Raw genomic sequence first — 17,037 nt, 5'->3', positions numbered from 1 at the left:
CAGGGCGGAAAGCGAGGCAGAGAGCGGAAACCGCAGGGCGGAAAGCGAGGCAGAGAGCGGAAATCGCAGTAGAAATTGAGGCAGAGAGAAGGAAGAGCAGGGCAGAAAACGAGGCAGAGAGGAAATCGCAGGGCGGGAAGCGAGGCAGAGAGCAGGAAGAGCAGGGCAGAAAACGAGGCAGAGAGGAAATCGCAGGGCGGGAAGCGAGGCAGAGAATGGGAAGTGCAGGGCAGAAAACAAGGGAGAGAGCGGGAAGCGCAGGGCTGGAAGCGAGGCAGAAAGTGCCAGTCAGAGGCAGGAACGCAAGTGTGACATTAGAAAGTTCAGGTAGAAAGGCAAGACAGAGCGGCAGGCGCAGTGTTACATATATCTGGTAAACATTTCCCCATCGCTACTCACTGATTTGCTGGGGAGCCAGTAATCACTTTCATGATCAGGACACCCTGCTGTATATCAGGAAACCCAGGATCTCGGAATTTCAACTCAGCCAGGATGCTATCGAGACAGAGAAGAAAAAAAGAAAAAGGAGAGTAAGCGCTAATTTACAGATGGGCAGCAAGCCTAGGATGGGATACCACCAGTGCTGTTACCAAGGAGCAGTTAGCCTGCTCTTGTTATTATATATACTGTTGTTTTTATTCAGTGAGCACTATTAGTTGTCTCTTTTTACCCTCTTTCCTGAGTGTGGACCAGACCCCAGACGGCAGAAACCCACAATATATTCCATAAGTGGAGATTATACCGCTGTACTCCCTTCACACTAGAGCTAGCTATAGCTCTACTAAATGTGAGCTTTTATTTTATCTATATACATATTGGACCGTTCATATTGCACTATTGGTTCTTTTTATTTGGTTTTTGTCTGTGAGTGGATTCATCCGGAAAAAGACACTGAGGATATTGCTCCTGTTTAACCCTTAAGGACACATGACATGGGTGACATGTCATGATTCCCTTTTATTCCAGAAGTTTGGTCCTTAAGGGGTTAAGCACCTTATTCTATATTTAATCTGAGTAAGATCCTTTTTATTGGCCTTTTTTTTTTACCGATATTTGTATTTTTTTTATTATTTTAGGTGTTGTGATTTTTACTTATTTCATGTTGTGATTTTCACTGCTCATTATATTTTGTCATAGAAATTGGCGCAGCCCTATTTTTCTCACTATCAAGACAGAGGCAGTATCAAACAAACTGCAAATCGAAGGCTTGTGAAGTCATTACACAGCTAGTTAGAGTACATATTACGATGTGGGTGTCAGTGTCAGGGAAGACAAACTTGGGCTGAGTATACGATAGTCTTGACAAAGTCATTAGTACGAAACGCATAGACTATTTTGCCACCTACTTCTTACAAACGGTACTGCTATGTTCATTTTTGCTATTTTTTCAATGCATTTTCATCCCTGAGAATGGCAATAAAAACTGTGACTTTTCTGAGAATTGCTTGTTCCGGTCTGTGGCTTTAATGCGGAGAAGAGGATAAGACTCATAAGGTTTTGTGAATAAGACCTGGTCCAGCACCTTCTTTTATTCATTGTGGGAACAGACATGGACCCTCTGGATGCCTCGACAAAGCTGGTCAAGGCAGCAATAATTTACCCTAAAAACACAGATTCTCCAACCCCTACCTGGGAGACAGGGTCACCATTATCACCCCAATGTACTGACGTTTCCTGTGGGAGGAGTTAAGCCAGGAGCCTAAGGGAGAGAAAGAGATGACAGAGGTAAAATTGTGTGTCCTGACCTCTCCCCTCAACACTGCCCGTAGTAGCAGTCCCAAATCTCTCAGCAAGCCCATTGTACCAAACTCTCTCTGCAACCATCAAACTAGACCCTTCTTTAACACCCCATATAATCAATCGAACAGACTGAGTTTCCCACACTAGCCCCTATCCGATCCTCTCCACACAAGACCCCTAATGCCCCCCCCCCCCTCAACACCGGACCCCTACCCCATTAACCCCCCTCTCCCCCCACCAGACCCCTCTCTGTCTCCCACTACACAACCAGAGTCCTCTCTCTTACACCACAATACCGAAAGTCTCTTAACTCTGACTCTTGTATTTCTGTAAGAAATCTTGCACTCTGTCAGACGGGATAGCAAACGAGATTCCAGGTGTAACCTTCATAGTATTGATCCCAATAACTTCGCAATCCTGAAACAGACTAGAGAATGTTAATTTTGCTAAAAAGGCATCAGTGAGTTACCCCACGGAAAATATGAGCAGTGAATTTTTATCAAGCTTGGTCATACCCATGGTCACCGGCACACACTGAGCAATAAATTCTGCATTTACCCATTTTCACAGCACACACTGAGCAATCAATTCTGTGTGATCCAATGGTAGCCGGCACACACATATGTATCTTTTAATATGAACACTAGTTAGCAGTATACAGATAATAGCACAGAATGATGTCACTATTATTACAGGAGGGGGCAGTATAAATATAATAGCACAGAATGATGTCACACTATATTATTACAGGAGGGGGCAGTATGAAGATTATAGCACAGCATGATGTCACAGTATATTATTACAGGAGGGGGCAGTATAAATATAATAGCACAGAATGATGTCACACTATATTATTACATGAGGGGGCAGTATGAAGATTATAGCACAGAATGATGTCAGACTATATTATTACGGGAGGGGGCAGTATAAATATAATAGCACAGAATGATGTCACACTATATTATTACGGGAGGGGGCAGTATAAATATAATAGCACAGAATGATGTCACACTATATTATTACAGGAGGGGGCAGTATGAAGATTATAGCACAGAATGATGTCAGACTATATTATTACAGGAGGGGGCAGTATAAATATAATAGCACAGAATGATGTCAGACTATATTATTACGGGAGGGGGCAGTATAAATATAATAGCACAGAATGATGTCACACTATATTATTACAGGAGGGGGCAGTATGAAGATTATAGCACAGAATGATGTCACACTATATTATTACAGGAGGGGGCAGTATGAAGATTATAGCACAGAATGATGTCAGACTATATTATTACGGGAGGGGGCAGTATAAATATAATAGCACAGAATGATGTCACACTATATTATTACAGGAGGGGGCAGTATGAAGATTATAGCACAGAATGATGTCACAATATATTATTACAGGAGGGGGCAGTATGAAGATTATAGCACAGAATGATGTCAGACTATATTATTACAGGAGGGGGCAGTATAAATATAATAGCACAGAATGATGTCAGACTATATTATTACGGGAGGGGGCAGTATAAATATAATAGCACAGAATGATGTCACACTATATTATTACAGGAGGGGGCAGTATGAAGATTATAGCACAGAATGATGTCAGACTATATTATTACAGGAGGGGGCAGTATAAATATAATAGCACAGAATGATGTCACACTATATTATTACAGGAGGGGGCAGTATGAAGATTATAGCACAGCATGATGTCAGACTATATTATTACAGGAGGGGGCAGTATAAATATAATAGCACAGAATGATGTCAGACTATATTATTACAGGAGGGGGCAGTATAAATATAATAGCACAGAATGATGTCACACTATATTATTACAGGAGGGGGCAGTATAAATATAATAGCACAGAATGATGTCACACTATATTATTACAGGAGGGGGCAGTATAAAGATTATAGCACAGAATGATGTCACACTATATTATTACAGGAGGGGCAGTATGAAGATTATAGCACAGCATGATGTCACTATATTATTACAGGAGGGGGCAGTATGAAGATTATAGCACAGAACGATGTCACAGTATAATTATTACAGTAGGTGGAAGTATAAAGATTATAGCACAGAATGATGTCACACTATATTATTACAGGAGGGGGCAGTATGAAGATTATAGCACAGAATGATGTCACAGTATAATTATTACAGTAGGTGGAAGTATAGAGATTAAAGCACAGAATTATGTCACACTATTATTACAGGATGGACAGTATAAAGAATGATGTCACAATATATTATTACAGGAGGGGCAGTGTGAAGCAATCTATAGCTATGGAAGAGCTAGTGGAGCAGGAATATCAGAGGACAACTTCTAGGTCTGAAACTTAAAACCACTACTTGCCAGCCCAGTCTACAGCGAGTCAGACTACATTGTCCTGGAAACAAATATCCAATGAAAGATTAGGCTTGAAGCCCCCACATTCTTATTTCACAGGGACATGTCTTAACTCACCAGATTGACCAGAGGACCTCCTGAGTTCCCAAACTGAAATAAAACACAAGTGATTAAATCACAAGGTGAGCAGACAATACGCCTCGACACATACACAGCCCAGTGTCATATTACAGGTCACAGTCACACACCGCGCACAGAACATACCATATACAGTCACACACCGCACACAGAACATGCCATATACAGTCACACACCCCGCATAGAACATGCCATATACAGTCACACACCGCACACAGAACATGCCATATACAGTCACACACCGCGCACAGAACATGCCATATACAGTCACACACCGCACACAGAACATGCCATATACAGTCACACACCGCACACAGAACATGCCATATACAGTCACACACCGCACACAGAACATGCCATATACAGTCACACACCGCACACAGAACATGCCATATACAGACACACCGCGCACAGAACATGCCATATACAGTCACACACCGCACACAGAACATGCCATATACAGTCACACACCGCGCACAGAACATGCCATATACAGTCACACACCGCACACAGAACATGCCATATACAGTCACACACCGCACACAGAACATGCCATATACAGTCACACACCGCACACAGAACATGCCATATACAGTCACACACCGCGCACAGAGCATGCCATATACAGTCACACACCGCGCACAGAACATGCCATATACAGTCACACACCGCGCACAGAACATGCCATATACAGCCACACACCGCGCACAGAACATGCCATATACAGTCACACACCGCACACAGAGCATGCCATATACAGTCACACACCGCGCACAGAACATGCCATATACAGCCACACACCACGCACAGAACATGCCATATACAGTCACACACCGCACACAGAACATGCCATATACAGTCACACACCGCGCACAGAACATGCCATATACAGTCACACACCGCGCACAGAACATGCCATATACAGTCACACACCGCGCACAGAACATGCCATATACAGTCACACACCGCGCACAGAACATGCCATATACAGCCACACACCGCGCACAGAACATGCCATATACAGTCACACACCGCGCACAGAACATGCCATATACAGTCACACACCGCGCACAGAACATGCCATATACAGTCACACACCGCGCACAGAACATGCCATATACAGTCACACACCGCGCACAGAACATGCCATATACAGTCACACACCGCGCACAGAACATGCCATATACAGTCACACACCGCGCACAGAACATGCCATATACAGTCACACACCGCGCACAGAACATGCCATATACAGTCACACACTGCGCACAGAACATGCCATATACAGTCACACACCGCGCACAGAACATGCCATATACAGTCACACACCGCGCACAGAACATGCCATATACAGTCACACACCGCGCACAGAACATGCCATATACAGTCACACACCGCGCACAGAACATGCCATATTCAGTCACACACCACACAGAACATGACATATTCAGTCTCACACCGCGCACAGAACACGCCATATACAGTCACACACCGCGCACAGAACATACCATATACAGAGAACATGCCATATACAGTCACGCACCCCGCATAGAACATGCCATATACAGCCCCGCACAGAACATACCATATACAGTCACACACCACACACAGAACATACCACATACAGTACCGCACACAGAACATGCCATACAGTCCCGCACCACGCACAGAACATACCATACACAGTCACGCACCGTGCACAGAACATGCCATACACAGTCAGGCACCACGCACACAAATATATCTCAAAACATCGCCATTACTACCCGATACCAAAAACTGCAACGTAAAGTCAGCATAGCCATGTGAACCATAACAACCAAACATGAAAACACTGCCACACATTCTGTCACCATTACTACCCAACATAAAAACACGGCCACAAGCACCGTCACCATTACACCTAACCATGAAAACACTGCCACAAACACTGTCACCATTACTACCCAACATGAAAACACTGCCACATGCACTGTCACCATTACTACCCAACATGAAAACACTGCCACATGTTACTACCGAACATGAAAACACTGCCACACGCAACATCACCATTACTACCCAACATAAAAACAATGCCACATGCACCGTCACCATTACTACCAAACATGAAAACACTGCCACACGCTCCGTCACCAGTATTTCCCACCATGAAAACACTGCCACAAACTCCGTCACCATTACTACCAAACAAAAACACTACCACACGCACCCTCACTATTACAACCCAACATGAAAACAATGCCACATGCTCCGTCACCATTACTACCCAACATGAAAACACTGCCACGCGCTCCGTCACCATTACTACCCACCATGAAAACACTGCCACACGCACCGTCACCATTACTACCAAACATGAAAACACTGCCACACGCACCCTCACCATTACTACCCAACATGAAAACAATGCCACAAACTCCGTCACCATTACTACCCAACATGAAAACACTGCCACGCGCTCCGTCACCATTACTACCCAACATGAAAACACTGCCACGCGCTCCGTCAACATTACTACCCACCATAAAAACACTGTCACACGCACCGTCACCATTACTACCCAACATGAAAACACTGCCACGCGCTCAGTCACCATTACTACCCAACATGAAAACACTGCCACACGCACCGTCACCATCACTACCAAACATGAAAACACTGCCACACGCTCCGTCACTAGTATTTCCCACCATAAAAACACTGCCACATGCACCGTAACCATTACTACCCAACATGATACACTGCCACACGCACCGTCACTATTACGACCAAACATGAAAACACTGCCATACGCTCAGTCACCATTACTACCAAACATGAAAACACTGCCACACGCAACGTCGCCATTACTACCCAACATGAAAACACTGCCACACGCTCCTGTAGCGGAGGGCAGTATTAGAGTCCACGATCTCCGCAGGTATTACAGGTAAATCCACAGTCAGCGCTGAAAAGTAAGGCAATATCCCAATCCTCCCAATAACCGGACGAAACACAGTTTGGGAGTCAACTAACTGGCTTTATTCACAAGCTTGCATATTTATACAGTTCCCCATGGTTTCCTTACAGAGGTTCCAGGGGATTTATCCCATCATGCAACATAATTCTCCCAACAGGCCTTGCTGCACGAGAAGGATACTCCCACTAAAATGGACGCTTAAGTGAATTATCCCATCGTGCAGCAAAACTGACAATTTACTTTAAAATACCGTTTGAGTTTTATTCGGTATACAGAGTTAACCGAACGTTCGGTAGATAGCTGGGGGCTGAGCGCATCTTTTGAGAGAATACCGCTCAGTTCCCAGCTGAACTGACCGAACGCCGCAACAAATACAGTTATACATGGAAGTTCCCCTCAATCTGCCGATTGCACTTAGGGGAACGATCCTACCGAACACCGGGCTCCCGAACGGTCTGGAAGTCCAGCGGTGTTCGTGTCATCGAGTAGCCGATTTCGGTTCCAGGCGCTCGACGACCAAACACCGCTGAAGAATAGACGATCCAAGATGGCCGACCGCCGCATGGTCGGTAGCCGAACGACGGCCACCTAGGAGAGCCTCTAATTACTGATTGCAACATTGTTGCAATCGGTTAACAAGCGCCACACGCCTCTAAGTGTGTGGTCTATCAGGGGAGCCCGCATTCGTTCTACGAACAGCCCGGATAGCCGCTGTTCGTCGAACGAAGTGCTCGCATGCTGGCAGCTTACGGCTGCCAGCAGGCGAATTACCATAATCCCAGATACACAGTAAAGTTACATATACCACACAGTACACATAGCAAAATACACACAGCACATAGTACAGACAACCTTTCTACAATACAGTCTAGAAGTGGCTGCGTTTGCCACAGCTCCGTCACCATTACTACCAAACATGAAAACACTGCCACCCGCTCCGTCACCACTACAACCGAACATGAAAACACTGCCACACGCTCCGTCACCATTACTACCGAACATGAAAACACTGCCACATGCACAGTCACCATTACTACCCAACATGAAAACACTGCCACGCGCTCCGTCACCACTATTACCAAACATAAAAACACTGCCACATGCACAATCACCATTACTACCGAACATGAAAACACTGCCACACGCTCCGTCACCATTACTACTGAACATGAAAACACTGCCACACGCACCGTCACCATTACTACCCACCATGAAAACACTGCCACACGCACCGTCAACATTACTACCCAACATGAAAACACTGCCATACGCACCATTACTACCCAACATGAAAACACTGCCACACGCACCGTCACCATTACTACCCACCATGAAAACACTGCCACACGCACCGTCAACATTACTACCCAACATGAAAACACTGCCATACGCACCATTACTACCCAACATGAAAACACTGCCACACGCTCCGTTACCATCACTACCAAACATGAAAACACTGCCACACGTTCCGTCACCAGTATTTCCCACCATAAAAACACTGCCACCCGCTCAGTCACCACTATTACCAAACATGAAAAGACTGCCACACGCTCAGTCACCATTACTACCAAACATGAAAACACTGCCACACGCTCCGTCACCACTACTACCAAACATGAAAACACTGCCACACGCTCCGTCACCATTACTACCAAACATGAAAACACTGCCACACGCTCAGTCACCATTACTACCAAACATGAAAACACTGCCACACGCACTGTCACCATTACTACCAAACATGAAAACACTGCCACACGCACTGTCACCATTACTACCAAACATGAAAACACTGCCACACGCTCCGTCACCATTACTACCCAACATGAAAACACTGCCACACGCTCCGTCACCATTACTACCAAACATGAAAACACTGCCACACGCACCGTGTCACCATTGGTAGCCCCTACATTTTTAACGTATCGCTTACATCAATGGTTGCGTCCGTCTGTATGTAGTCCATGTCTCTACTAGATAGGCCCAGCTCCCGGCTGCCTCGATGAACAGAGCTTACAATACCCGAGGTGATTGTATTCTGCAGTGAAAATGGACTGCCCATTGCCACCACAAATTCCCCTTGCCTGACATCACAGGAGCGGCCCAGCTTTAGGGTCGGAAGTGGGGCCTGTGGAAAGACATGGGGGAAAATTAAGAAGCTGCAGTGCTTGGTAGTATGAGAAAAATAAATACCACATCAAAGAAGTTATGGAGGGGGAGCAAAATACAATAGTATAAATCAACATTAATATTTATCTACCTAACCAGCCAACAGAAAATGAGAGAAATTTCATTTGTATCTCATCCAGAAAAGTTTGAGATATCGCCTGAAGCTTGGAAGACACTGCACCTCATTTATTCTACCAATTGTCACTGTATTATTTAACTATACTTGTGGCGAAAGTGACCTCGCCACTGGTTTTTGGACGGGCCTGTTTGCCTCCCTCCTACCTTCTGACTATGGCCCCTGGGAGAGTTTGCCTTTTATAAACATTGTTTGGGCTTATTGGATTTTGGGACACTTTCTGCCCCTTTGAATCCATGCTTCCCCCACTCCCCCCATTGTTCTCCAGCAGGGCGTTGTCCTAGGGACCCTGCCAGATCAGTTGCTCACAAAGGACTTCCAACTAACTTTTTAACCACTGAAGGGAATTGTAAGAAATATTAAAAAAGAATTCGTTGGGGAGGCCACTCATCTTCCCAACTACCTATATTCAAGGATGCTCGCTTCTTTTTATGATTTACATCGTAAACCTTAACTCCCAAGGTCTCTCCTGTCTCAATTGGCAACAAGAAGAAGGATGGTTTGAGCATACCTAATACACATGCCCCTTCCCAATCTTGTGGTAACTCCAAATATGCTTTCTTACCACAGATCCAATATAAATTTGCTGGGGCTTTCCAATTGGATGTAGCAGATAAGTCAAACCATACCTTTTTAAATGGGTGTAACTGGCAAACAGATTAGTAGGCTCCGAGACATTTGAAGCTGACCAAGTAGTATCTTTAGTATCGGCATTATAGGCTTTCTGTCCTAGACATATTAACTCGCCAACAGGTGTGGTATACAATGGCCCTTTCCTGGCTAAACACACATGACCTATAATGGAGGTTTTTAACCGCCAATCCGATTTACTTCTAGTACTTACTTGATGATCAAACTGAAAAGGTATCTGTTGTTCATATGTCTCAGAGTCAGGGTACCATACTTCCTTTGCCTCTCATGACCACTGGTCTCCCATATTAGTACCTCCACATACATAGCAATTAGTTACATTAAGACTACCCGCAATACTCTCAGCCAAATCAATAAATAGGTTCTTAACTTTATGGGGAATTTTATCCTCAACACTCATCCCCTCATAGAAGGAATGAAAAACCTGATGAGTTTGAGTTGCTACTGTCTCAGTTTCAAGTCCTACATATATTATCGTTCCTGGATCTACTCCTGTGCCATGTATTTGGAACCCAAATAGATTTCCAAATTTGTCAATAAAATGCTGGGGATTAGAGATGGTCATATGGACCGGATTACATTCCATAGATTTACAATATGGTGTGGTAGGCAACCTTTGGATAATCATATCTTGATCCACTGTTTTTCCCCCATGTTGCCCACCCTACACAAGACCAATAGGGACAAAAATTATAATCTCTATTTGGGCAATCAGGATCAGTAGATCTTTTACTGGGACATAAGTTTTTATCATTAAACCCATAAGTTCGTTCCCATTTAAGATTACCACATACATTCCAAGGTTTTCTACTACCAGAAATCGCCTTACATGCATCAAATAGCAGAACACCCGTAGAATGTATGGTATTTATCACAGTCCTATTTATTAGAGTTCCCTGGGAATTACTATTCCTAATTACCAACCAAATTGTACGGGGTTGGAATTGGGGATCGAAACATTTAGACTCTCCTGATACTGGCTTGCACAAACTGTAATCAATATCCAAGTATCTACATTTAGATACAGATCCCTTACATTCATACTGTGAGTGCCAAATAAGAGTTTGGGATATTTGGTTACCTGTTTTAGTAGTCTTAATGCAACTACCGCAATTCGGTATGTCTGTACTCTTGAAAAATCACACAAATACTTAAACACACAATATAACACATCATTTCATAATTCCTCATTTTTCTTCGACCGTGTGACGGCACCTCAGCTTCCCGTTTGTGAGGGCTGCAAGGATGTTGTTCTTCTGATCCTCACTTTCCTTCACAGAGATCCCTTCGAGACGCTCTGGCTATGACACGTAGGCAGGTGGTCAGGCTTTATTATGGCAGTCAAAACACCTACTTGTTGATATCTGTTGTTACTCTAAATGTCCCAATATCTCCTCGTCACTCCGACTGAGTTGCACGCTTCAACCGGATCTTGCAAGGATTCTCAGGATCTGGGATAGCTTGCCAAGAGTCTGATGCTAGTTTAACCCTAGAATGATGAATCCACGGAGTCACCTCTGCCACCTTTACAGCTGTTGGAGTAGATAAAAGAACAACATAAGGACCTCCACTTTGGACCTAATGGAACAATATTCCATTCTTTTATCCACACTTGATCTCCTGGTTGATAGGAATGAACAGGTGGATATATGTTCACCGGTAACCTCTTGCACCCATTTCTGCACTTCCTCCATAGTTTTACCCAACTCTACAACCTGCTGTCGAGTAATTCCTTCACCCAACTGATTTAAGTCCCCCCTTTGATTACCAAGTATGGGAGGTGGACGCCCATACATAATTTCAAAGGGAGACAGACCCATTCTGCTGGTAGACGTACTACGTATCCGCAACAGAGCAATTGGCAAAAGGACATTCCACTTGAGCTGAGTCTCCTGACACATTTTAGCCAACTGGGTTTTTATTGTTCTGTTCATCCTTTCCACCTTCCCAGAACTCTGAGGTCTACAGCCTGTATGAAGTTTCCACTTGATACCAAGCACATGAGTTAATTGTTGCAAACACTGATGGATAAAGGCTGGACCATTGTCTGATCTGATAGAACACGGAAGTCCATATCTGGGTACAACTTCTCCTGCCTTTTCTGTACGAGTTGGACAAGCTTCTACCCAGCCTGAGTAATCTATTTGCAGATCTGACATTGGGAGTCCTCCCATATATTGAACTCCAGGGGGTTTGACAGGACCTTGTCTTGCATTATTTTGGGCACACAAAACACATCTCCGAACAATGGCTTGAGTAAGTTTAGATAACCTTGGTATGTAGAAATGTTTCCTAATAGATTCTTCCATACTCTCTCTTCCAGTATGTGTACCATTATGGAAATTTTAAACAATCTCTATAGCCAGAGATGTCGGAATAACTATTCTTCCATCTTCTAACTGATACCAGTTATTCTCCAGATATTTCCCAGCTTCAGTCTTCAACCACTCCATCTCTTGGGCTGCATATATTGGAGTCCATTGAGACAGAGGTGCCGGTACAAGGGCTGCAATATATCCCACGTATTCCTCTTGCCCAGATTCAGCGACATGTTTTGCTCGGCCATGCGATTTCCTTTGATGACATCACTATCACCTCTCAGATGTGCCCTACAGTGTATAATACCGACTTCCTTCGGGTTCCGATACCGCCTCTAGCAGTTGGAGTATCTCAGCCGCATACTTGATCTCTTTTCCTTCTGAATTCAACAATCCCCTTTCTTTATACAATGCTCCATGTGCATGGGTGGTTAAAAAAGCATACTTTGAATCAGTGTAGCTATTCACTCTCAACCCTTCAGCTAATTGCAAAGCCCTAGTTAATGCAATCAGTTCCGCCTTCTGTGCTGATGTCCCTTTTGACAGTGGCCGTGCTTCTATCACTTTATCTATAGTCGTTACCGCATATCCTGCATAACGTACACCTTCCTTCACATAACTACTACCATCAGTATAATACTAAATGTCCGGATTCTGGATGGGAAAATCATGAAGATCAGGTCTACTTGAAAACACTTCATCCATTATCTCCAAACAATCTTGTTGACTTTCAGTAGTCAGAGGCAAAAGGGTAGCTGGATTCAAATTGTTGACGGTTTCTAGGTGTACTCTTGGATTTTCACACAACATAGCCTGATATTTGGTAATTCGACTGTTGCTAAATGATTTCCTTTATAATCCAATAGGGTCTGTACTGCGTGAGGTACTCGCACATGGAGTTCCTGACCCAAGGTGAGCTTGTCAGCCTCTGCTACCAGTAGGGCAGCAGCAGCCACTGCTCGCAGACAAGGTGGAAGACCACTGGCCACTGCATCCAACTGTTTGGACATGTAAGCTACCGGTCTTTGCCATGATCCCAAGTATTGAGTTAATACTCCCACAGCCATTCTTCTTTGCTCATGTACATACAGATAAAAAGGACGCGTGTGATCTGGTAGACCTAGGGCTGGGGCACTCATAAGTGCTTTCTTAACATCTTCAGATGCCTTCTGTTGCTCAGAGGTCCACAAAAAGGGGTCATATTCTGTTCCTTTCACAGCTTCATATAGAGGTTTCGCCAATATTGCATAATTAGGAATCCATATCCTGCAGAATCCTGCCGCTCCTAAGAATTCTCGCACTTGTCTTCTATTCTTAGGTATAGATATCCGACACACTGCTTCTTTTCTTTCAGGTCCCATCATTCTTTGACCTTCGGATATATGGAATCCTAAATATTTAACACTTGGCTGGCATAACTGTGCTTTCTTCCTCGATACTTTGTATCCTGCTCTCCATAGAAGTGGCTTGTTGGCATATCTCTTTAGTAACAGCCGCTATCAATAGATCATCCACATATTGAAGTAGTACACATTCTCCTGGGATAGACTTGAAATCTTGCAAATCCTGGCTTAATGCAGATCCAAATAGGGTAGGTGAATTCTTGAACCCTTGAGGTAGTCTGGTCCAGGTCATCTGACGCTTTGAACCTGTAACAGCATCCTCCCATTGGAAAGCAAAGATATGTTCACTCTCAGCAGCAATTCGAAGGCAAAAGAAAGCATCCTTAAGGTCTAGAACTGTGAAGTAGGTTGCTCCACCTGGTATCAAAGCAAGCAGATTGTAAGGGTTGGGTACAACTGGGTGTATATTAACTACTGTGGCGAAACCGACCTCGCCACGTGTCCTTGGAGGGGGCTGCTTGCCCGCCTCTTGCCTTTGGACTATGGACCAGACTTTATGTGAATGTGTTAACCCAGATAGCTATGCCATGGAGCCCATTCGTGTAGTTAAAGACTTCGGCTCCATGGCAATTGAACTGTGTGAATAGGATCTGCGCGCTATTCGGTAGTTTTGTGCGCTCAGATCCCAGCTATCTGGGGATATGTGAAATGTCTGTGTGTTATGTGTAAAAGGTGACACTATGTATTTTAAAGTGTTTTACTGTCTTTGTGTCCCCATGTGCTCAATGGAGTCTGTCAATGGAGAGGGCTCTGTAAAACCGGTCTGAGCCGGAAAAACAATCTGGCAGGGGTTTTAAAAGATACTTTACTAACTTTTGAACCCCTGGTCTGATTCATGCCATTTTTTTAATATGTCGTTCCCCTGAATGGATTGATTGTGGATATGTATTTTTATGTGAATGTGATGTATGGTTTTAGAGTTATGAAAGTTGGGTAGAAAGTATGTTTTAACTGTATGTATAATTGAGTTTCCTCTCAGGATAAGGGGAGGGAATATGTGGGATGTAACTGATGTGTGAGTGGTTGTTTTATACCTCCCTGTGGGCGGACCTGTATTTGTAACAACTGCAATAAAAACCAGGCTGGGTGTGCCAGCACCTCAGATTCTGCTTGACCCTCAAACCGATGTGTCGTCTCGTTTTTGGGGGAATTGGATTGTATGCTTTTCCTGTTCGGCTGATTCCAGGGTTCGTGTGTTTCCAGTTCGGGAGTTACCAGAATTCGTACAGTTTGCAGTTCGGGAGATTGGTGCTTGCAGTAGCTGCTGGTCTAGGAAAAAAGAGGATTATCGCCTAAACGATTTTTATCCCCTTTTGAGCAAAACGGTCCGTTACAATTGGTGGCAAGCGGCGGGATCGTTCCTACAACCAGAGGGACAGCTACAGACAACACCATTCCTGGATTACAAATTGAGGGCAACGCTAGTACCCGTACAGCGACCCTATCTACAAAGGAACTCAGAAAATGGAGGAGAAGTTTCAAGATAGATTGAACGATTACGTCCTGGGGTCTGGAGCAGTCTCAGAGGAGGACATGTTGATGTACAGAGAGGCTGTCAGAGCCAGGTTGTGGGACGAAGCCCTAGAGGAAGTACAGTATTCGCGAGGGGATCGGTGCCGCAGCAGAAGGCAGCGAATCCTGGCTCGAATGGCAGAGCGGATGCCCCTCCTGAGAAAACAGACCGAAGAAGCGTGGGTGACTAGACTCGAGATTCTAGTATATGCAGAACTGGCGCTAGACGACGCATACCAGGCGATACAATGGTACGCAGCTCAGTGTGTCCCCGAGATGGCAGAGTATGAGTTCCCAGAAGGCGGAGATTACACTGACCTTGGCCGATTTTGGGATAATATTGACGATGAGGACTTTGGGAAAGCGACCGACTCTCGTTTTTGGGACCTGTGTTACGACCGAGAAGACATGCTGGGGCTCCCTAGCGCTATTGACCTCGAGGCAGACCTACAGTATTTGGTCGCCAAAGAATGGAACCTGGAGGGGGATTACCTGCGACTCATCAATGAGGCCCGGGAAGAGACAACCGGTCCTCCTTCCCAACAGCAACCAGCGGTACCTAGGATTCTTTGGAGTATTATATCCAGGAAGTAAAAAAAATAAAAAATAAAAATAAAAGAAGTATAAAATATATATAAAAAAGCCAGGTAGTAGTAAAAGATGATGGTTACAATGTAAAAATGACCAAAATCTTTTTATTAACAGTATATAAAAACAGTAAAAGTATCCACTACTTTACTACTACCTGGCCTTTTTATATATATTTTATACTTCTTTTATTTTTATTTTTTATTTTTTTACTTCCTGGATATAATACTCCAAAGAATCCTAGGTGGGGATTATACCACCTACGCTGTTACATAGAGCAGTCAGTCTGCCCTATATATTGTGAGTATATTTTATTGTTTTATTTTATCACTAAAGATTTTATTGAGAGCACTATCGCTGTTTTATCTTCTCTCCGAGCTATTGATATTCGTGTCAAGATCACTCATCCCATATCCTCTAAGCGGGGATTATACCGCTGCACGCCTATCAAACTAGAGCTAGCTGAAGCTCTACCGAATGTGAGTGTATCTATTATATTTTATATCTTTTATCGCATGTGTGGAACATACTGCACCATTATTGTTTCCATTTTTATTTCCCATTTGGTTACCTGCCACTACATAGAAGAGGACACTTGCCGTATATCCTGCAAGCGGGGATAATACCGCTGCAAGCCATTCACACCAGAGCTGGATTAAGCTCTGTCAACTGTAAGTAAGAACTCTTCTATTTCTTACAAAATTGGATTATCTTCCATGTCATTGACATCTTCTGGATACCGTATTAAGTAGAATTTTGGACACACGATATAGATCCCATTGGACTTAATATCATTATCTGTTGTACCCAGTGGCGCAGACCCATCCCCCATTTTCTTGCTTTGTCTATTTATCTCCAGGGACATTAGAGGGAGTCCCTGTTTGGGACTGCTGCCTTCCTGATTAGCGCTGACTCTATTCCTTGTTTTGTTATAGAAAGAAAGACAGCTGCTCATGTAATGGCTGTCTATAGATATGAATCCCTAGCCCAAAGAGAACATATTCATGATGAGGAATGCTGGAGGAGTTTGTGATGATGCTAAGATGCTTAC

At 44.1% G+C, this 17,037-nt stretch overlaps 1 protein-coding gene across 1 annotated transcript in view; it reads right to left on the bottom strand.

Moving 5' to 3' along the window:
- HTRA2 (HtrA serine peptidase 2) overlaps nucleotides 1–17,037 on the bottom strand; it is a 69,482-nt gene that overhangs the window by 4,508 nt on the left and 47,937 nt on the right. The window contains exons 3-7 of the mRNA XM_063457492.1: nucleotides 9,143–9,337; nucleotides 4,224–4,256; nucleotides 2,052–2,157; nucleotides 1,630–1,699; nucleotides 400–495 (exon numbers count right to left, since the gene is read on the bottom strand). Of these exons, the coding sequence (XP_063313562.1) occupies nucleotides 400–495; nucleotides 1,630–1,699; nucleotides 2,052–2,157; nucleotides 4,224–4,256; nucleotides 9,143–9,337 (500 nt within the window). The remainder of the gene's footprint in view (nucleotides 1–399; nucleotides 496–1,629; nucleotides 1,700–2,051; nucleotides 2,158–4,223; nucleotides 4,257–9,142; nucleotides 9,338–17,037) is intronic.

Source organism: Pelobates fuscus, chromosome 6 (genome assembly GCF_036172605.1).
Source record: "Pelobates fuscus isolate aPelFus1 chromosome 6, aPelFus1.pri, whole genome shotgun sequence".
Classification (NCBI taxonomy): domain Eukaryota; kingdom Metazoa; phylum Chordata; class Amphibia; order Anura; family Pelobatidae; genus Pelobates; species Pelobates fuscus.
This window is presented reverse-complemented; position numbering and strand designations above follow the sequence as displayed.